Below are 22,595 nucleotides of genomic sequence, written 5' to 3'. Positions count from 1 at the left end.
TCCCATAGAAAACACACGTTCGGTAATACGATACCTTTTCAAGTGACCAAAATATTTCACTTGCGAAGAGGGGTCCGATTGGAAGCTGATGTCGTAAAAATGAAAAACAATTTCGGCAAAATTTCTGCATGTTTATATTTTGTAGGTATTTGTGTATTTATGGTGAAAGTTTGGTGAATTTTATTGGAATAATGTGTTGATATGATCAAATTCATGAAAAGTGTTCGGTAATACGATCCACTACCATACGCATTCAGGGTCCGTCTCACGATCTCACGCATGGCACCCATTTTTCTCACGCATCGGGACCCGACAGAAAAAAAAAGAGAAAAAGTAGCATTATTCGCCAGATTATACGACTGGCCGACCGCCTTCGCGTCTAGCCCAGCATGCGAGACGAATCAAAAGTGCAGTCAGCGCACAGCTAGTACGTGATACGATGAATAGCGTGCGTGCATCGCATGGTTTTGAAGCCCATATCTCATGCGCGCGCGCGTTACGCGTGCACCTTTTCGCAACGTACGAGTGTAAGTACTGGCCGCGCGCGCACAGAGACGTCGAGTCATGAAAATCTCACGCATTACATTTTTTTTAACTTGGCATCTCTGTTTAAATATAAATGTTGACAGCTGTTCCATGTTTTGACTAGTCTTCGGCTTGTTGGCAGAAATTCAGATTCAGAAACAGGTGAGGAATATTCACAATTGCAAGGCCCCGGCCCAGGCCAGGCAGCAGGGCAGGGCCCACTCACACATATTGCGAGGTTAGTATACTATACTAACCTTGCACCACTTGTTCACTGCAACCATCCTGCCTGTGGGGAATCTACAGGTAGGACTATTGTATGCCAATGGCAATGCTGTACATAGCACACACTTTGAAAAATCATTAAAATATCACTTTTGTGACCAAAAATGACTGATTTCCATACAGTTTCAATTTATTTTTCATTAGTAATTTGGGAATAATTTTTGTATTCACCAGAACGCTCAAAAAACTTGAATTTTGGGCATATTTTTGTGTACGCCCTCTATTGGTGGAAAGTAATATGGCAAGAAAATTTTCATTTTTTAATCTCTATATTTCATGAAGAAAAAAATAATTTAAAGAATTAAATTTACATACATGTAAGAGCCAAGTTATATGATGAATACCTGTAAATGAAAACTGACAGTGTAAGAAAATCCAAAATTTGTCCCATATAAAAAGAGAAATTAAGCCAAACACTGCCACCATTATTTTGCCACACATGGAGATATAACTGAGAACAAGGTTATATAATAACCTTGTTCATTGAATGAGTGCCTTGCACTACGACTACGAATGTGCTTACGCAACAGATTTTAGAGTTGTCGGATAACTTCGCTTCATGACGCGAATAATGTTAGCCGAAACTCATTCCGCTACTCACCAGGGTCTTTTCTGGTCAAAAGCGTTCCATTTTCAATTTTACAAATATGTTCTATGTATAAAGCATATAAAAAAAGAGACAAATTGCTAACCTTAGCCTGGAAAATTGCTTCGCATGTCTCTTCCACAAAAATAAAAGGTCATTAATGGCGCTAATATAATTCACAACCTTAATTCAGCTTGTCATAATTTTTAAAACTAGATTCTTGATTCATTGTATGCGCAATTCCAATGATTGTTTGATAAGATATAGACACCAATAAATGCAATAACTTAAAAAGTACCTTTTGTATTAGTTTTGCTGATGATGACAATACTTTTTTGAAAACATTCAAAGCAATGACAAATTAAACAAAGAATATAGAAAATTCTATGTACCTTAAATGAAGCGCCGCAAGTGCTACCGTTCGTTTGTCAATTAACGTTCCACCAAGTAAAAAGATTGGACACTTTGCCGACTTCGTGTAACGCTCTGCATCAATTTACGTGTAAAATAGTTTTAGTGCCTAGTCTTTCCCTTGTGTCTTTAATATGAAGATAAAATCGCGCACCCTCTTTAGCTCATTTGGGAAATCGTAAGCTCGCTCCGTAGTTTGTCAACAAGAAAAAAAATAAACGCTTAAATGAGGTTATTTGAGGGTTATTCATCGTAGGGGGAATTGACTTCACATCGTTCGGTAAGTTTCGTAGGACTTGATTCTATAAATCCTGTTATGAAATTTGCGGGAGTTTGTTGCAATTTTGCATTTCTCTTGTTTTGGACATATTATTCTACCTCTACGAGTTAAATGTCTAACCTACACTTATACTGAGTCATGCATGTCCGAATTTCAGTGGCATTGCTGCAGAGGTCGTTTTGAAATCTGCCGTTAGAAAACGTGCATTAAATAATGATGAGAAAAAATAGATGAAAAGCAAACAGTCTCTGTTCGTCTTGAATGATCGTAATTTCTTATACTCACCGTACTCTCATCTCTAATGAAATTCATAAGATAAAGAAGGGAGATTGTGAACAAGCAGTGTGTACATTGCGATTTATAATGACATGTATACATGTACTATACGGGGCACGACACTGGCACTGGACTGGTCCGACAGTCCCAGACCAGTAAAAATTGCTGTCGTGCCAGTAACTTTTCAGAAATAACAAGGTTTACTGGTCCAACATGACTAGTAAAAAATATATCAAGCTGATACAAATATTTTCTTGTCTTTTGTAAATTATAAAAATGACTCGCATGAATTACATGCATGTTTTGTGTGTGTAGGCTACTGTTTGTATACCTGTTGTTTTTTTTTGTTGGGGGCAATAAAAACAATAAATGACAGCAAAATAATATTTTTTTATGGTGTTATGGTCTTTTATGAGATGAATGGCGCCCTACTGGCAGCACGTCCTTTATTTTGAGCTCTCATTTTTTGCCTTGATTTTGCTCATTTTTTCATTGATTGTACAATTTTGCTGAGTTTTGGATGATGCTTATTTGATTGTGCTATATGTTGTGATATCTTTGGACCATTGAGGTATGTGTATTACCGTGTTTTTCATCATTTTATGAGTGATTTTTGAGCCGATATAGGCCTATAGTAACTTTGCTAACTGACGTTGTACACATCGCATATAGGTGCATATCGTGCACCATCTCCACAGTTGATTTGCATAGCTATGTGCATTTGAATTTCCCGCTGATCACTCAACCTTGAACAGACAATGGACATGATTGTGACAAGCCAGAATATGTGTAAACTTGACTATGTTGAATACAAGTTTTCTTCGCATGTTGATTGTGTGTGCTTGCCTCGTTCTCTATCATGTCTCATATCAACAGAAGTTTGTTATACAGAACAATTCAACTAATAACAATCTGATCAAAGTATGCCGCTTGAATCATGTTAAATATCTAAAACACCGCATACTTTACTATCCTAATGGAGTGTCTACATTTCAGATTGATCTTCTTTCATGTGGTGACATCCATCCTAACCCGGGTCCCCCATTACATGATAACCACTCCAATGATGATCCTGTTATTAAATATTCTGTAAAAGAACTTTATAATCTCCGGCCGTCTTGTAATACCAGAGTTATTCCTCAAACCTGGAAGCTTATTAAAGATCTTGGTATTTCTTTGAAACACATACGTAAACGAGGAAAACGGGGAGGTATCCGGAAACAACGCCTCTTGTCAAATCCGATACCGGTTATTATTAGACCTCGTGCATCACATCGACGCAAAAGGCATGATAGGAAGGAATCGTCATCATCATCGTACCTACATAGGATTGATCGAGTATCGTTGCAGTTTTGCCCCAATTCTAAAGAATATGATACCCCGGTAGTCCTTTTATCTAATTGCAGATCATTAAGAAACAAACATGATGATTTAGCTATCGTAACAGATATTAATAATGTTGATGTTGTAGCTATCACCGAAACATGGCTCCAAAACGATACCCCTTTAGAATTATTTTCATTACCCGATTTTTCAACTTTTTCTAAACCGAGAGAAGGGCGTTCAGGAGGAGGAGTGGCCCTTTATGTCAAATCATATCTTCAGGCAAGAGTCCTTAATGTTCAGGTTCCTGATGGAGTTGAAGCATTATGGATTCAAATGAGACCACCTCGTTTACCGCGATTTGTATCGAGCCTGATTTTGTGCGTTATCTACATTCCACCGAAGAGCCAACATGCACAGCTTTATTCTGACCATCTATTTACAGCTATCGATAGCATGCTCGTTCAATACCCTGAAGCGGGCATCTCAATTTTAGGCGATTTTAACGATTTTGACACTCGGCAGATTTTGAGCATTGATGGCTTTAAACAAATAGTTACCCAACCCACTAGAGGAAACAACATTCTAGACAAAATAATAACTAATAATAGTTTTTTGTATAAAGAAGTTAAAATTTTGTCACCGATCAGTACCAGTGATCATAATTGTGTTTTATGGTTGCCTCGTAATAGATCCCAATTCAAAAGAGAAATGTTTAATCAGAGGAAAACCGTCCGTCCATTGAAAAGCAGTGGAATTCAAAGCTTTGGAGATTGGATTGTTCATAATGACTGGAATAATATTTACTATGAAAGTGATATTGACAATAAGTGTAATATATTGATGGATACATTGCGGTATCATTTAGATTTGTTTTTACCAGTTAAGGACGTTCGAATCCACAAATCTGATAAACCATGGGTAACAGGAAAAGTTAAATCCATTATTCGTCAAAGACAACTGGCATTTCACAGAAATGATGAATCTCTATGGCGTTTACTTAGAAACAAAGCTAAGCGTTTGATTAAGAAGCAAAAAATTAGATATTATAACACTAGAGTAAAAAACTTAAAAACAACAAATCCTGCTGCTTGGTATAAGCAAATCAAGATTCTTACGAACAATAGGCAACAATATTTACCGGTTGATATTCCAAACATCGATAACAACCCTTCTAACTTTAAGATTATTGCTGATTATATAAACGATCACTTTTCTCTCGTAGCAGCAGATCTCCCTTGTTTGGATAGAAGCAAATTACCTGCATTTCTACCATCACAATATACATGTCCAACTGTTCAACCTTATGAAGTTTATAAACAACTACAGTCTCTTAATCAACGCAAAGCTGGGATATCTGGTGATCTGCCTGTAAGAATAATAAAGGAATTTGCCTATGAGTTGTGTTTTCCTTTAGCTCATATTTTAAATGCTTCATTTCAGAACTCTGTTGTACCCTCAATTTGGAAAACAGCTGAAATAGTACCTATTCCAAAATCTAAACCACATACAGTGCAGAACTTGCGTCCCATTTCATTAACTTCCTACTTTGCCAAACTTGCTGAATATTTTATATGTAAATGGCTACTTCAAGATATTGTAGAGTGTATTGATCCAAACCAGTACGGAAATCGACCTGGATTAAGTACGAATCACTATTTGATACAATTTCTTCATCAGATATTTGCCAATGCTGACGAGCCCAAGACTCTATCCACTGTTATACTCACCGATTTTTCAAAAGCGTTTGATCGCATCGACCACAACATTGTTATCAATAAATTGATTGACATTCATGTGAGACCCTGTGTTATATCGTGGATTGTGAGTTTCCTTGAGTGTCGTCAGCAAAAGGTTAAATATATTGGCCAAATCTCAAACACTAAAGTTGTCAATGCAGGAGTCCCTCAAGGGACCAGACTTGGCCCGATCCTTTTTGTCGTCATGATTAACGATGCTTGCAAAAATTTTGAATTACCTTATTATAAATATGTTGATGATCTGACTATTGTTGAAAGCCGTAAAGTTTCATCTCAGTCTAATATACAAAATGCAATCAACGACTTGTATCAATGGTCTTTGAAAAATAACATGACCTTAAACCCATCTAAATGTTTTTCTATGGTTATAACATTTATGAAAAATTATGTTGAAGAAAGTCAATTTTTCATTGGAAATAATAATTTAAATTTTGTTCACGAAGCAAAAATACTAGGTATTCTTATACAATCTAATCTTAAGTGGGATAGCCAGGTATCAGATCTTATAAAAAGATGTAATAGAAAATTGTACATGCTTCGTTGCCTTAAAAAGTATAGACTCCCTTTGGATGACCTTATTTTAATATATAAAGGATACATTCGCCCAATTTTAGACTACGGAGTACCGGTTTACAATGGCAACTAGGCCCGTTTTGAAAGTCCATTTTTGATGCACGTGTACACGGCGTGTTTTTCGGTCGTGTACACGTTGTAAACACGGTGAGAGCGAGTTATGTTTTCATGTCGACACAGACCCGCATCAACATGTCATAAAAGGGGGTCTATATAACCTTAGTCACGGTTCTAAATCTTACCTTAGAAGTTTGAAGTATCAATCCACAAAAATTGGTGCAAATTAAAAGTTTACTTAGCTTAGCAGCGCATTAAATTAATAAAGAATGCAAAAGAAAATCAGTGCAGGGCCCTAGCCAGCGCCGACGCTCATTGGATGCGCATTTTGTATACTGTACTGTACATGCATGCACAGATCGCTGCAGAATTAAGTGTAACTGAAGTTATCGATTGATTTTCATTATTTTGTTGCCAATTTGAGGAGCGTTTGTTTATAGGCTTATAGCACAAGTGTACGAGCGTATAACACGTAAGTTGTAGCAATGATCGCTGTCGCAATTGGTGATTCTCAAATTGGCTCTGAGTGTGATTGAGCAGCGTTTTCGGGCCATTTCGTGGTACAAAAACTTGAGTCTCCAGAATGAATGTGGATTAAATCGGCGATTTTTGAAGTGAGCTCACTCTAGATTAATTGAAATATATTGACATATTAGTAATTAAAATATGTGCAGTGTCTGAGAACTAATATTTAATGTGAGGCTGTGAGCTTGTTCACTGACTTTGTAGTCCCATGCAAGCTTTATGTAGATGCTACCGTGTACACGGTGATGGAATTTAGTACACGTGCACTGACTTGACCGTGCGTGTACACGTGTACCCGAAACGGGCCTAATGGCAACCTATCTAAAAGCCATATACTTGCCTTGGAAAATATCCAGAAACGTGCTTGCAAGATAATGCTTGGATTCCAGTATGAAGACTATGCTAACGCATTGGAAACGTGCAATATTTCTTCGTTAGAGGCAAGACGAAAACAGTTATGTTTTGACTTTGCCAGTTCTCTTGCCAAACATCCACAATTTACAAATAGTTTACCTCTTAGGCAGCAATGTAATTATTTTTTAAGATCACAATTGAAATATCAACAATATAAATGCAAAACTAAACGTTTCCAATGTAGTTCTCTTCCATACTTTGTTAATCTTTTAAATAACATGTAATCAATCTAATTTTGTTTTACTTTGTATTTTGACGATTCCACAGTTCAATTACATCGTTTGTTATCATGTTACCTTTTTACTATGTTAATATATTGAACGTTTTTATCGTTTATTTTTTATTTAAATCTCACTACAATTTTCTTACTGTATACCATCTGCGATAGGATATGGTGTGTACATGTCAAGATGTGATGAACGTGATCTAATCTTTTCTCCTCTTTTCCTCCTGGTTTCTCCTCCTTTTTCTGTCTCCTCTCTTTTCCATTCTCTCCATTTATTCCCTTACACCTTCACAACTTCCATTTACATTTTTCTAGTTTCCTTCTTTCTTTTCGCTCACCTACCACTGCATTTTTCTTTTTTCTCCACTGACTTTTTTTCTTCTCTAAGATCACATAGTATACATAATAGGTTCGTGTATCATTTTAAGAAAATATTACGATACTTTGTATGAGAACTTTATATGTAACTTGCATGTTTGTAAAATTGATCACAATTCGGCCTATGGCTGCGATGATCTTTTAATAAACCATTTTATCTATCTATCTATCTTTTTTATGGTTTTCTTTATTTTGGGGGGCCAGTAAATCTAGGTTTGGACCAGTAAAAAAATTTAAAAATTGGGTATCTACTGGTCCGACATGAACAGGTTGGACCAGTAGAAAAAAAAGGGTTAGTGTGGAGCCCTGACTATACAGACATATTTTCATGTAGGCATGCAAATGCTACTCATTATTTTTAACTTTATTTGTAGTTTTCACTGTTATGTAGGTCAATAGAATAAGTATCATAATGTTTCCACCTGAAGATTTACTTTAAAAAGTGGAAGTCAGATTAAAGGGGAAGTTCACCCTGAGAAAAAGTTTATTGTAAAAATAGCAGAAAAAATAATAAAAAATATTGCCGAAGGTTTGAGATAAATTCATCAAATAATTAAAAAGTTATTAGAATATCAATTATTTGATTTGTGACGTCATATGCGAGCAGCATTCCTACATAGCAAATGGTAAAAAATCGATGAGATGTCATTTTTTCAGAAAATTGAGAATGGTTTTCACTGTACCTTTTGTATATCAATAGACAAATCATTTCACACGCGATCATGAATAGAAAACAAAATTAAGTTATCAGGAACCATAAAAAAATTGAAATTCATGCACATGGGGCAGCTGCTCGTTTATGACGTCACAAATCCAAAACTTTGAACTCTAATAACTTTTTTACTCTTTAGCGGATATTCCTCAAACCTTCACCAATATTTTTTTACTATTTTTTCTGCTATTTTTACAACAAAGTTTTCTTCAGGGTGAACTTCCCCTTTAAAAGTTCGATGTGATGGCCTGGAAACCTTCACAATCATATCAGGAGGAGAGACTCTCGGGTCACATTTATTCAGCTCTTTTAGCCTTCCAAGCACAGGTGTTGCCAAACAATGATAATCAATGAGATTTTAGAGTACATGTGATACAGATATGAATGGTTTTCTTAACCAGAACTTGTTTTCAGAACAACTCTTCAATTTGAAGTTTGCAGCCAAGCAGATGGAGAGATCATCTAAGAAATGTGAGAAAGAAGAGAAAGCCGAGAAGCTGAAATTAAAAAAGGTAAGTTGTAATTTGTAAATTAAGCAGGAGGTGTGCATGTAGACAGGAGTCGAAACGGGGGGGGGGGGGGCCACTTACATTGACGAGTGGATACCATGCGCGACCCCAAAAACATTTACATGTAAAAAGGATGTCATTTTCAAGATAGGGCATGTTACGTACGTAACGTGATAAGGGTGTCAAAAACACAAAAATAATGAAAAAAGGGTATTTATTTCGCAAGGAAAGCTACGTGTTTAGGATCAAATTTGTGGGGATGATAAAACAAAATTAAAATGTTTTATAAAGGATGTCCTTTTTGCCCTTACACTACGTGTTTAGAGTCCGATTTGCGCGAGGTGTGGAAGGTGGGGCTGACTGTATTAAACCAAAATGATGTGTAAAGGTAAAACAGATCTAGGACCGGTGACATAACAATAAAATATCGCTGTACTTGTTTAGGGGTTCATTTCAGAGAATACTTGCCAAGAGTATCGTTTTGTTTCCAATCTTGTTAAGGGGTGCATTTTCAGAATATGGAACATAAGTGTTTAGGGTGCTCTTCGAGACCCCATGGTCGCGCACGATATCCACTCGTCAATGGAAGTGCCCCCCCCCCCCCGGGGTAGAAACAAAGCCATGACAAGGTGATCGTCAAATTTGTGGAAAAATTACAATATGGGGGCATTTTTCTCTTCCGTCTATGCCTGTATTATACATGTACATCCAGAGGAAAATGCGTAATATGTTCAGAAGAAGTACAAGACAGATTATTGAATTAAATCAATGATACATCAATGCCTGCAATTTTTTTTCCTTTGGTCCACTTTCCAATAGCCATTGCAAGATGGCTAGATATAAAGGTTTACTTGACTTTGCAGTGCATCATGGGGCATTATGCTGAAACTATGGCCCGAGTTCAAAGGTGGTGGTTTGAATCTGTGTTTTCACACCATGATTTGTACAGACTTGCACTTTATTGTGCTCATTTCAGCACACTGTATTCTGAGAGCGTCAAGTAATGAGTGCACATACCGTCACACGCACCACGAACCGTCCTCTCTGCGCACTTCGATGCGAAAGTTAAGCGCACTGTATCTATTCCACGAACCGTCCTCTCTGTTACGTTGCCCACTGTGGCGTAAATAATTAACTGCAAGAAAATATAAAGATACGGGATGAAACTTTTTAACGAAAACACTGGTAAATAATTTGCTCTCCTTGTACGTGTAGGTGCACTTATTGCTGGTTTTAAAAAAACTTTTCTGTAAATGCGTTTTCTGCAAAAGTAACTTTCGCATTGAAGTGCGCAGAGAGGACGGTTCGTGGTGTGTGCGACGATAGTTCATGAAAAAGACATGAGGGTCAATATCAAGTATGTTTTGCACATGTCTTAGGTCATATGATTATGGTCATGTTGGGTCAATGGACAGTACTTTATCATCATATGAGTGTTTTCTTTTGTGAATAATTATGCAATAGCTGATTTAATAAAAGTCAGCACTGTTGCTATATTGAATCGCGTAATGCAGGCGACACTGCCAGAGGCGTTCCACTTGTTTTGTCATACATGTAGTTGATACTGGATATGCTAGTGCATTTGGGCAGTTCCACGTTTACGGAGTGACATTCAGAAACAACTTTTTTGCATTCAAACAAAGATATCAACCATATTTGAATAGTTATTTGGAAAGAAATGGTATCTGACAGTAGTTGCTGAAACCCACTTTTCAAAATGATAAAATTCATTATTTTGATCCACTGAATTAATGAGATATGAATATTCATAAATCATGGTTACGGAGTGACGCAAAATGGACATGCATATTTGAGGAGAAAACATATTGCTCAAACTCTGAATTTTGAATTGCTATCATACTTTTGATTTATTGATTGGATTCTATGTTGTTCTAGCTTTAATATGCTGCATTACATTAAAAAATTGGTGTATTATTTCATTAATTACAACTTAAAATGTAAACCCATACCCGGTCACGGAGTGACGGTTACGGAGTGACATGAGAAATATTCACTCACTGGCAACATAAAATGAACTTATATTTTAAAACTTTTGTTTGATATGATGTAAAATGATGACCTTCAGATTATCCAAAAGAAAATTTTACAAAACAAGCAATAGATTTCTGTTAAATTGAAATTAAGTAAAAAACAATATATGTAGTCCCATGTATAGAATTTCTTGTATAGTTCGGATTCTCCTATAAGGAGATGCATAGGGGAAGGCGGGGTAAGTTGAGCATAGGGGCAAGTTGAGCCACCAGCCCCAGGCCAATAATGAGTCAGAAATTGTGGTGGTGTCATGTATTGAAGACCCATAGCATAACCTCTAACCCCACCACATTGTTTTCAACTTTGAAACAAAAAGTAGTTTTTTAGAGGGAAAAATATGAATTTCAGCCAAAAAAGTAAAAAAGAGTGTGAAATAGATAAGTGCTTTATAAACACACACGTCTTTGAATATAATAAAGACATGATAACAACATTATTAGTCCAGGTATGGATCTTCATTCTTGTCATAGTCTTTTATATGATGGATGCATAATAAATGTGTGGATACAAAATTATCGCACTAAGTTCGGACTGGGGTAAGTTGAGCCAAACAGCATGGGGCAAGTTGAGCCATGGTAATTCTTATGGTAATGTATCTTGAAAAACAAACAAACCATAAAAATCGATTGAAATGCTGGCTGAAAGGAGCAAATTTACATGACTGCTCTTTTCCTTTTAAAGGATATTAGTATTTATAGAGAATTAGCAAGTGAAAAGACTTTAAACAAAAAATTGACATGCTGGTTCTCCCCTCATACATTTTGTACATAGTTTTTGTGTCTCAACTTACCCCAGAAGGTGGCTCAAACTTACCCCATATATGGGGCAAGTTGAGCCATTTGACATCGTTTTTTTCAAAGGTCACGATGACTTTCAGTGTGGGGATAGAAAGTTATATATACATGTAGGTGGAAAATATTTCAGAAGAATCAAATTTCAAGGCAAGGTACTTATTTCGACAAGATTATTAATCATATCAATTCTAACATGCAAAAAGCAAAAACTGTCACAACTTACCCCGCCTTCCCCTAAGGGAAAAAAATGTGACTAATTATGTTCCCCTTTTGTATTTATGAAATTCCATATGAGTATTGATAGAAAAATTTGATCCAGATTTGAAATACACTGTAGAGCCAATATAAATTTTAGGAAAATGTCCACTTTTGCTTGGAATTGCCCATTTATTACATGTACATATTACTTAATAGTGAGATGCACAGGGATTGTATTCACCAATTGATTCAAATATCTCCTCTGCACATGACCTCTTAACCATGAATCTGTGTCATCGCTTTATAATGCTCTGTAGTGAAACAGTCCTTTGGTAAACTTTATTCATTGTATACATGAAACGTAACAGTTACTTTTATAAACAAAAGCCTTTGTAGGTGTAACAATATTATGAACCTTGTCAAAAGTCTGTGCCATGTTTTTCGCAAGAATAAGGGAGCTGTGCATCTCTTTCTCCCATGTCTGTGATTAAATGTGAGAAATAGTAATTACATGTACACACCACTTGCAGGTTCCCTGCGGGAAAGATGTACATGTAGTGCTGACTTTTGACAAGGTATCCAAGCCTTTTGGAAGTGTGCATGCAATCTCTTCATAAGATACTCAAGGAAAACATGCAGTATTTGAATTATTTCTAAAATCAGATTTTGAAAAATTGATTTCAATCGTTGATAGGCTATACAGAAGGGCAATGTTGACGGCGCCAGGATACACGCTGAGAACGCAATCAGACAAAAGAATCAGGCCTTGAACTTCCTTAGGATGTCTTCAAGAGTTGATGCAGTATCTCAGAGGGTCCAGACAGCCGTTACTATGAAACAGGTCACTTCATCAATGTCAGGGGTGGTCAAGTCTATGGATTCTGCATTGAAGTCAATGAATCTTGAAAAGGTAATAAATTATGAGTCCCTCCAGCCCAATCAGGTAATTTTACTCATACCAAAACTGACTCAGATTAAAGTAGAATGAATCCTTTGGAATAAAGAGGCTTGTGTAGAAACAGAAAAATCTAAGAATAAGAATAAAGGAAGTTTGAGAAAAATCGGACAAATAATGAGAAAGTCATGAGCATTTGAATATTGCAATCACTTAAATGCTATGGAGATCCTCCCATTGGAAATGCGACAAGGTCACAAGGATGTGTGATGTCACTGATGAACAACTTTCCCTTTGGTGGACTATAAAATACCCTCAACATGTCTCTTTTTGCTTTTTCTTATGATGATACAAACTCTTTATCCATGATGTATTCTTAAAAAATATGTATTACATGCCCTCATGTAGAAAGAACACATGATCTATGGATAGATGTGATAAAAGAGGCAATTCAAGTGAAATATATACTAAAGTAATGGGGAGAGTTGTTCACAAGTGACATCACACATGTTTGTCACATTGCCAATTTGCTATCGCCATAGCATTTGTGATCGCAATATTCAAATGTTCATAACTTTCTAATTATTTTTCTGATTTTTCTCAAATTTTTGTTGATCTGTTTCTTTGATTTTTCTGTTTTCACACAAGCTATCTTGTTCCAATGGTTTCATTCTCCTTTAAGTTCTATTTTATAGAATCAACAATGATTGGCCCATTTTATCTCCCACTTGCTTGAATTTGATTTTGACGTGGAAGAAAAAGAAAACATCTTAGTGTGGTTCTCCTTTACATCTGACTTGCTGAATATATTACCATTAAAACATATTTTGTTAAAGTGTACCTGAATTTTGAAGTGGATTGCATATATCCAAGGTTCAGCCTAAGGGATTTTGAAGGGTAAACTAATCAAATGAGTTTAAAACTGTTACAGTTACTCTGTACTGTAGATAATTAACTTTTTACCATTTTAAAATTATGGTATGTTTGTTATATATCTCTAGATTCAATTATATTATACCCTTGTACGCTGTGGCTTATCAGGGAGATATATAAAAGTTTATCCCTTTTTTTCCAGCCTCCTAAATTGCAGAGTTTCACAGCAGTTTTACTGTTTGTTTGTTAGGATTATCGTACCTTTGTGAGGGTTATTTCCAACAAGCCATTTATGTGCTTTTTAAAATCCTCTCACCAAAGTTATTAATATTACTATGACAATGGTTATGTTTGAAAAGCTTTTATGTTGAAGTGGAAATAATGAAATGAAACTCATTATTGGAGTTATGTTTCATACCCAATAGTTGTTGAGGGTTGATTCTGTAGCTATTACTTGCTAAGGGTAGGGTTTCATGCTACTTGTTAAGGAATGCATTTTCAGACCATTCAAAATATATGTTTTAAGTGCTTTTTCAAAGCTTTATGGTTCCCGGGGTCATGTTTATTACTTTCCTGTCTGTATCGCACACAATAAGTCACATGTTAGTGAAGTCGGTAATTAGTAGTTTATTTCTATTTTTGTCATTATTGAACAGGATGGCCGGATTCAGCTCAGACACGTTGCAATTACCCTTATCCCTCAACTTCGCATGATTATCCATCCTCATCATCCATCCTCCACCCAAGCCTCATACTCTCCTCCCCCAGTCTTGGTTTTTCTATGTCCTCCTTGAATTTAAAGCTCCCTGTACATGCGTGACTCTTGAAAACTCTAAACTTTTTCATTGATGTAGAATTTCTTGTCTGTGTGTTGTAGGTCAGTGCGTTGATGGAGAAGTTTGAAAAGCAGTTTGAAGACCTGGACGTGCAGACACAAGTTATGGATGAATCTATGGCTGGTAGTACAACTCTCAATGTCCCCCAGGCTGATGTAGATAGTCTTATGGCACAGGTAGCAGATGAACACGGGTGAGTAGTGTATAATATAACAGATATTACCTACCTAGAGTTGCGCGCTTCGGGCAAAATATAATCCGGAGGGGCAAATATAGCTTCGGAGGGGAGTTGAAATGTTATTTATCAAAATGATAGACCAGGCAATATCTGTTATATTATATAGTCCATGTGGATTCGCCAACCTGGCTCCAACCTGAAAGTATTGCTACAGCTCTGATCCATCTACATGTACGTCCTAATATAATTTTTTTTAAATACATCAAGCGCGTTCTTAATGCAATCGACGTGTTAACACTAGCGCGTACATCAAATAGACTACCTGATTACGCAACTTGCAAGCATGTGAGTGATGTCACCTTAGTGAATATAATGCCGCAATTGACAATACAACGCAGTTATATTCACTGAGGTGACGTCAAAACCCAGAATATAACAAATTTGATCCTTGCAGCTACGGTCACGTGATGGCGTATTGACCTATCACTGATTCGAATCTACATAACCTATGTGATATTAATCCTTATTGTACAGACCTCCTCTTATCCCTCTTTAGGCTCCCCCCAAAAATGAAGCAGTGTTGGTGAGATATAAAAAATAAATCTACCAGTGAACTTGCCCAAGTGGAATCTATTGGAACTAAAGGAATCTGTTCAGTTTGGATGCAATGCAATAGAAGATGCAAATAACACATGTTTTGCCTATTCTGATCCGAAAAAAAATGTGTTGACATGGTTGATAATATTCAACTTATAGAAGGTCAACTATATTGCAGAGTCTACAGTATTTTGTCTTTTGTATGTGGTGGGGACTTATCATAGAGCCAATTGTGCAGAAAATGATGTAAAATTGAGAATGATGGTCAGTCATACACAAGTGTCCTCTTGTCATGAGATGGGTAATATTCTACCCTGCCATTTTTATTAAAACAGAAATAGAAATCAAGAAATAGGGATGACAATTATAATTTTTTTGGGTCAAATTTGGATGAAAATAACAGGTTAATATTAGGGTTGGTCAAGGTAGTGCTGCAGCCGAACCGCCGAACCGAACGGAAGTTCACCGAACTTGGCACTTCCGAACCGGACCGAACCGAACCGAACTCAAAGGCCTGGTTCGGAAGTTCGGTCAAAAAAAAGTATGTTTGTATGCAATGCGTGAATGCGATGACTACATAGATTTAATTATAAAATAAACAAAATATATATTGGTTAGTGATTGTGCACAAAGAGAATTCCACTCAATATATTTTTAAAATCCACTGATAGCTTCCATCTCGTCTTTGATTGAACTGTTATCAACTTAAGAATATTTTATTAACATAAATATATTTTTTCTTGATAAAATGAGGGGGCATTTTGAAGCTAAACTCGGTATAAAAGTGTGGTGTATTTACGTATTGCCGTAATCGATCGTGATCGTAATCGGACATAATCATTTTGTATTTAATAAAGAAAAAGAACCAGACATAAATTCATTCCTCGTAAATGACAAGTATGACAGTTTCGGTCTCGTGTTTGATTAAATTTTTTATCATTTTCATTTTTTTTATAAACATGAATAGGCCTGGGAGTAAACATCGATTGATCGAATGGTTCGATTGGCATGCCGCCAATCACCAATCTATTAGCAAAATATACACTAATCGAATGTTCGGCAGATCCCGATTATGACGTTGGCATAACTCTAATACCCAAATAATAATAATAAAATGACAAGAAAACAAAGATGACAGCTGTTTTTTACAGGTTTAAAATTATGTTACCGAGGTAATGTTTCAAAAATTATCAATGATTGTATCACATTCACAGTTACATACCAACATGATAGCGCTCCGAAAATGTTAATCCCACCCGACCTTGCCCTCATACACAAAATAAGTCATTGTGTGCGTGCACAATAATAAGTAAACACATAACCAGCTCACTTGAGCTGATTGGACCTTCGGATAGCCAATGAAACTTTGGGAAACAATGAAGCGGAAGGCATGTGGTTCCCTTTATTATCAGGAAAGGTCATGACTTCAGAAATTGACCCCTCCCCCATCTGTGTGTGTGTGTGCGTGTGAGGGAAAGAGAGAGGGAAGGATAGGGGGTGGGAGCCGGAGAATTTCTTTCATGTTTCAGAACAATGCAACCTTTTTTATATCCCCCTCACACAATGAAAACAACATTCCAACACGCGCCCGCCTTCACCAGTACTTTCTCGACTAGTCTCCAAAAATAGACCCAGTTATACATGTGGGTTCAAATGATAAAAAATCGTAATTTTGAAAGGTATTTCAAATGAAATATTTGTTTAAATACATGTGTAGCATCGTGGGCAGTGCCACAAGTGGAGGCGGGGACATGGTGTGGGCAAGGGATGAAATTTTTCAAGTGAAATGCTCCACCTGGGCTCAGTCTCAAAGAATATACTTCATGAATGAGTTGTTTACGTCTTTGGACTCGGCGGGGCTGATTCATTTATATGCAGGGGTGTGGCACTTGGAGGGATGCATGCATAATACCAGGGTACCAGTATTGATTTAGGAAAGATTTTCATTGGAACAATAAACTGAAAGATTTAATCTCATTTCATGAAGTTTCTTTTGATATAAAAAATCATGGAGAAGGGGGAAAAGGGCCTCATTTATGCTAAACATGTGACTTTGATGGAGATTTCTTCATGGGGGGGGGGTCACCATAAAGTAGGTCAACTATTGTGACTTAAAAGACGTGATTCCCGACGAACAATCGAATCATTCAATTATTTTTCCAGGAAATAATCGAATGGTAATAATAACAATCGTCCCAGGCCTAAACATGAATATATTTTTTCCTTATAAAATGTGGGGACATTTTAAGCTTAACTCAGTTAAAAAGTGTAGTTGAATTACGTATTGCTGTAATCGGATGTACATTTAATTGAAAAGACAGAAATTAATTCCTTGTGACTGACAAAGTAATGGTAAAGTATATATATTCCACCTTCTGAAATTTCCATATTAACATAAAAGATAAATAAATAAGAGATGAAGGAATGAGGGTGAAAAAAACAAAAAAGATAAAAATTTAAACAAAATCAACGCAATGAACGCATGTTCCCTGATCGATGTTCCAGAAATGGTTGGTAAGGAAAGTTGAAACAGGAAGTCCAAACAACCTGCTCTCGGTTGCTATTATACAGGTAAAATTCGTATTCCAAACTTGAAACGTTTTTCCATTGTCAGTATTTTCTTAAAAGTGGTTTAATCTGGCCAATTACTGAAAATGAAATGATAAATTATCAGTTCCGTCTTAGTTCTGACGATCAACACCGAGTGATTTCACAACACTAAAATACCCAGTACAGTCCCATGTACTCATTTTCGTGTTAGAAATATGTTTGAAGTCACGTAGCGTCGATCTTTCTGGACCAAGAATGGACTGATATTTTATCTTTTTAAAGTAATTCATTGACCAGATTTTACCACTTTTCAGGAAATAGGGACTTTCTAAAACACTCATATTCTTTGGAATGTGAATTTTACCGGTATAATAACAGTTGAGTGGAGGTTGTTTGTCTACTATTTCGACATTCCCGATCAACAATTTCCAATTTGAGAAGCTGCGTTGGCAATGACATCGTAATCGATCATGATTATAGCTACATGAAATAATCGTGAAAAAAATATTCTGATCTTTGTAATTCTATTTCTGTCCTGATTCTCTCGTTATCACTATTTTTTTCTTTTGATTTTTTTTATTTTCATTTGAAAAATGAAAGTAGAAATGACTTATTTTTTGTTTATTAAAACAAAAGAAAGTTCAACAATTATCTTAACTATTCTTTTTAGAAACAAAATTTATTATTAATACATGACAGTTCATCCCCAAATTGTACTTGTTTGTAGGTCGGCGATCTTTACTATCTATGTTAAATTTAATTTGGCATTTATTGCCGAACCCCGAACCGAACCAAAGTTCGGAAAAAAATTGCCGAACCCTGCCGAACCGAACCGAACCCGAACATGCCGCCTGACTTGCAGCACTAGGTCAAGGTATGACAAATCAACCTTTTTTTTGCCTTGATCTATAATCCTCAATTTAATAAGGATGTAGTATCCTGATATGAATTAGAAGAATATTGTTCATAAGAATTTTTATTACTGATTTTCATTAAACAAGGTGAAGAATACACAATGTCTTTACTGTTGCCCAGAGGCATGCTAGCCCTCATAGAAAAAAAATCATTGAGAATATACTGTCCAATTCCATTGGCAAATAGAATGATTATTATTATTATTTGTTTGGCATCACCTTTGCCTGAGAGTCGAAAAGCGAACTGAATTACTATGAAGAAAATAAAGTAAGTCTAAAGAAGTTAACCGTGTGCAATTAAATCCAGTGATTGAGACTTGATAGGAAAATCTGTCCAAATAAAACAATAAAGTCACTCTGTCTGTGATGACCCAGTTAACAATCTTCTTGATTTCTCTTTTTCTTCACCATCTATCCTGCCTCTGTTTTTCCTCTCTCTTCCATATCTTTTCTTCATGTATTAGATTGGAGTTAAACATGGAACTTCCCTCTGGTCAGACAGCAAGTATTGGTCAGTCAACAGCGGCCTCAGAACAAGATGAATTGTCAGCAAGGTTAGCGGAGCTCAGGAAAGCGTGATGATCGTACAGGAAATTCTACTCCATTCCTGTGAAATGTAATTATTTTGAGAATCATTCTAGATGTGACCATCTTTTTCTAGAAAGAATTATGGGGATTTGGTAATAGGCAGAGTAAGTGAAGCCCGCTGCACACTTAATGTTACGGCTGTCACTTATTGTTTGAGGATCAAAATGCAATTTGCAGTACAGCTAATTTTGGATGTTTAAAAAATTATCTGTAATGTGAGGTTCTATAATAATATATTATAAACTGAAACATAGCTTTGTTTGAGCTGCAATCCTTATGTATGCATAATGACCATCTTAACTTCAAATGTCTATGTCCAATCAAAGGAAGTATTGTGTTTTGATTTAAAGGTCAAGTCCACCCCAGAAAAATGTTGATTTGAATCAATAGAGAAAAATCAGAAAAGCACAATGCTGAAAATTTCATCAAAATCGGATGTAAAATATGAAAGTTATGACATTTCAAATTTTTTTTATTTTCAACAAAATAGTTATATGAACAAGCCAGTTACATCCAAATGAGAGAGTCGATGATGTCATTCACTCACTATTTCTTTTGTTTTTTATTGTTTAAATTATACAATATTTCAATTTTTACGAATTTGACGATTAAGACCTCCTTGCCTGAAGCACAAAATGTGAAAATAATGGAATTCCATATGTTCAGGGAGGAATGAAACTTCATTTCACATGACAATGACGAGAAAATATAAATATTTCATATAATAAATTACAAAAGAAATAGTGAGTGAGTGGATGTCATCAACTCTCTCATTTGGATGTAACTGGCTCGTTCATATATTTTGTTGAAAATAAGCGAAACTTTAAAATGCCATAACTTTCTTATTTTACATCTGATTTTGATGAAATTTTCAGTGTTATGCTTACATAAAAAGAAAATTCAACAAGTTGAATTTTCTTTTTATTCAAATCAAGTTTTTGTTGGGGTAGACTTGTCCTTTAACTATAAATCAAAGCTGATCACAGGTGGCTACTCAGACTTTCAAAGTAGAAATTAACTTGATTTAACTTGATAATTGCTCATATTATTCGTGGATTTTAACTTGATAACTTGGAATGTTATATATTTTTTTATGTTCATATTTAGTAAGTTTTAAGAATTAATCAGACTGCATTCAGATGGTTTAATGTACGATGGGCTTTAGGGTTATATACATGTACATGTAACTGAGAGCAGTGTCATGTATAATAATCATCATCCATGAACTCTTTGCGTGTATTAAAAAAGATACATGATTTAATTGGCCATTAACCATTTGACTACCACAGAGTATTGTATGAATCATAAGTTGTTTCAATGATTGTTTGCTCCCGGCCAATTGGATTCAATGATTTTAATAGCTTTTAACAAAATGATAATTTCCCTCTCAATAATAATTATCGGTATGTGTATGAACTGAATCTGAAAATAGAAAGACCTGTTTGAAGTTAGCTAAGAATGTCTCAATCTACATCTGATATGCACAGGAACTTTTAGGACAATTTGTTCTCACCACCAAATATATGTGACCACCAAATATATGTGAGCAGCCACCCCAAAAAATAAACCAACAATGAGTCTCCAGGGAAGGTTCTCTATAAATGGCCAAAATATTCATTTGGTCTTAAAAAAGCAAAGAGTTAGCCTACCCGAAAGAGTAATTCCTCTTCATTTTTTTGTCAAAAGTTCAAGTTGTAAAGTTGAATAGAAACAAAGACAGAAACTCAAGGGTTTCTTTGATACATTTTTTTATTTTCGGACTGTGTCAAAAGTTCATGTTGTAAAGTTGAATAGAAACAAAGACAGAAGGGTTTCTTTGACACATTTTTTTTGGACTGCCTGGAAGTTTCACTGAAATTGCACAGTGTATACATCTCATGCTCGTTTTTTCCTTAAGTGAATTTCATCTACATTTAATCAAATACTTGTATGGATTATTGTTAATCAATTCTGACAAGTAATATTTATCATGTTAAAGCTTAGAATGTGTCTTTTCAAACTCAATGTTAATCTAAAAATTCATTTTTGGGTGACTTATTGTTGGTTTTCGAATATATGATATCCCTTCCTGGATATCACAAAATGCACCATAGACAAAAGACTGCTCCTGAAGAGTATAGAATGAACATTTCCTCCGAATTTCAGGTAGGCTCTAACCATAGTTGCTTGAGTTTTTTTTAATATTTTTTTTAAAACTTTCATTTAGATGAATGAACATATATATTGTTTTTATAAATACAACATATTTTTGCGAGTTTTCTTTTCTAGAATGCTTGTAAATGTTTGTCTCATATTAACTCAGCTTTTTTGGAATTTTTTAAAAAAAATGTGAAGTTGCAAGTATAGAGTGCTGAAATGCAATGTCCTCTTTTTTAATTTTGTGTTTCAGTATTCTCAGGAGCATATTTTGGTATACAATGGTAAAACGCGAAGTGGTCGAGGGTATTGATATTCAACTAGCTTTATTCTCAGACCCCCAATGATCTGACCCCAACAGAATTTGAGCGGGTGGGTGGGGGGGGATATGTTATGTTTTCATTGTGTTCCAATGAGACATGGTTCCAAATACACAGAAGTGTAGAAAAATTGATTTAAAAAAAGTTAATATAAATTATGTTCTTTTGTGACATCATTGCTTAGTACTCTAGACAGTTTCTCATTCTAAGGAAACTATAGCAACTAGATATGGTTACTAACAAATATACTACATGTAGTTCTCCTGTTAATTGTTTTTTTTTTCTTTAGTATATATAGTATATATTTTTCAAGATATATTTATATTTAGATTTAAATATAACTGAATAATATGGTATTCTTAAGATACAATGTGGATACTTTCATTCGATTAGATCTGGAATGCTGAAAAGGCAAATCCACATTGATATTTGCATGAATTTTCATTTGAAAATAACGCCTTCCCCCCCCAAAAAAAAAAAAAATTATAATGACATTAATGTCGGAAAACCAGTGTGTAGATGTTTATTATTATATAAGCAACAATTTAAGAGGTATTTCAGTGTTCTTGTTTCCTTATGTGTATGTATAGATATATTTATGTCTGTGATATAAAGATTATAATTTTGAAAGCTTATCAGTCTCTAGACAGCAGAAATACATCAGTTTAGAGGAGTTTCTAAACATTTGTTTTAAGAGAGGGTGTAATGAAGCCAGATGTGTTCTTTTGGGACAGTCAACAAAACAGAGACAAGAGCTTTACATGTAGGTTTAAAATGATTGGTTAACATTGGTTTGACTTTTAAAAAATCTGAGCTGGAAGGTC

General features: G+C 35.4%; 1 protein-coding gene across 1 annotated transcript in view; it reads left to right on the top strand.

The window, feature by feature from the left end:
• The window catches only part of LOC121413347 (charged multivesicular body protein 1b-like), a 29,940-nt gene extending 10,208 nt beyond the window's left edge, over positions 1-19,732 (top strand). The window contains exons 2-5 of the mRNA XM_041606133.1: positions 8,746-8,843; positions 12,579-12,794; positions 14,530-14,681; positions 19,192-19,732. Coding sequence (XP_041462067.1) covers positions 8,746-8,843; positions 12,579-12,794; positions 14,530-14,681; positions 19,192-19,306 — 581 coding nt within the window. The 3' untranslated portion in view covers positions 19,307-19,732. The remainder of the gene's footprint in view (positions 1-8,745; positions 8,844-12,578; positions 12,795-14,529; positions 14,682-19,191) is intronic.
• The last annotated feature ends 2,863 nt before the right edge of the window (positions 19,733-22,595 follow it).

The sequence above is a fragment of the Lytechinus variegatus genome, chromosome 4, assembly GCF_018143015.1.
Source record: "Lytechinus variegatus isolate NC3 chromosome 4, Lvar_3.0, whole genome shotgun sequence".
Classification (NCBI taxonomy): Eukaryota; Metazoa; Echinodermata; class Echinoidea; order Temnopleuroida; family Toxopneustidae; genus Lytechinus; species Lytechinus variegatus.
Note: the sequence above shows the minus strand (reverse complement) of the source record. Positions and strands in the feature narration are given on the sequence as shown.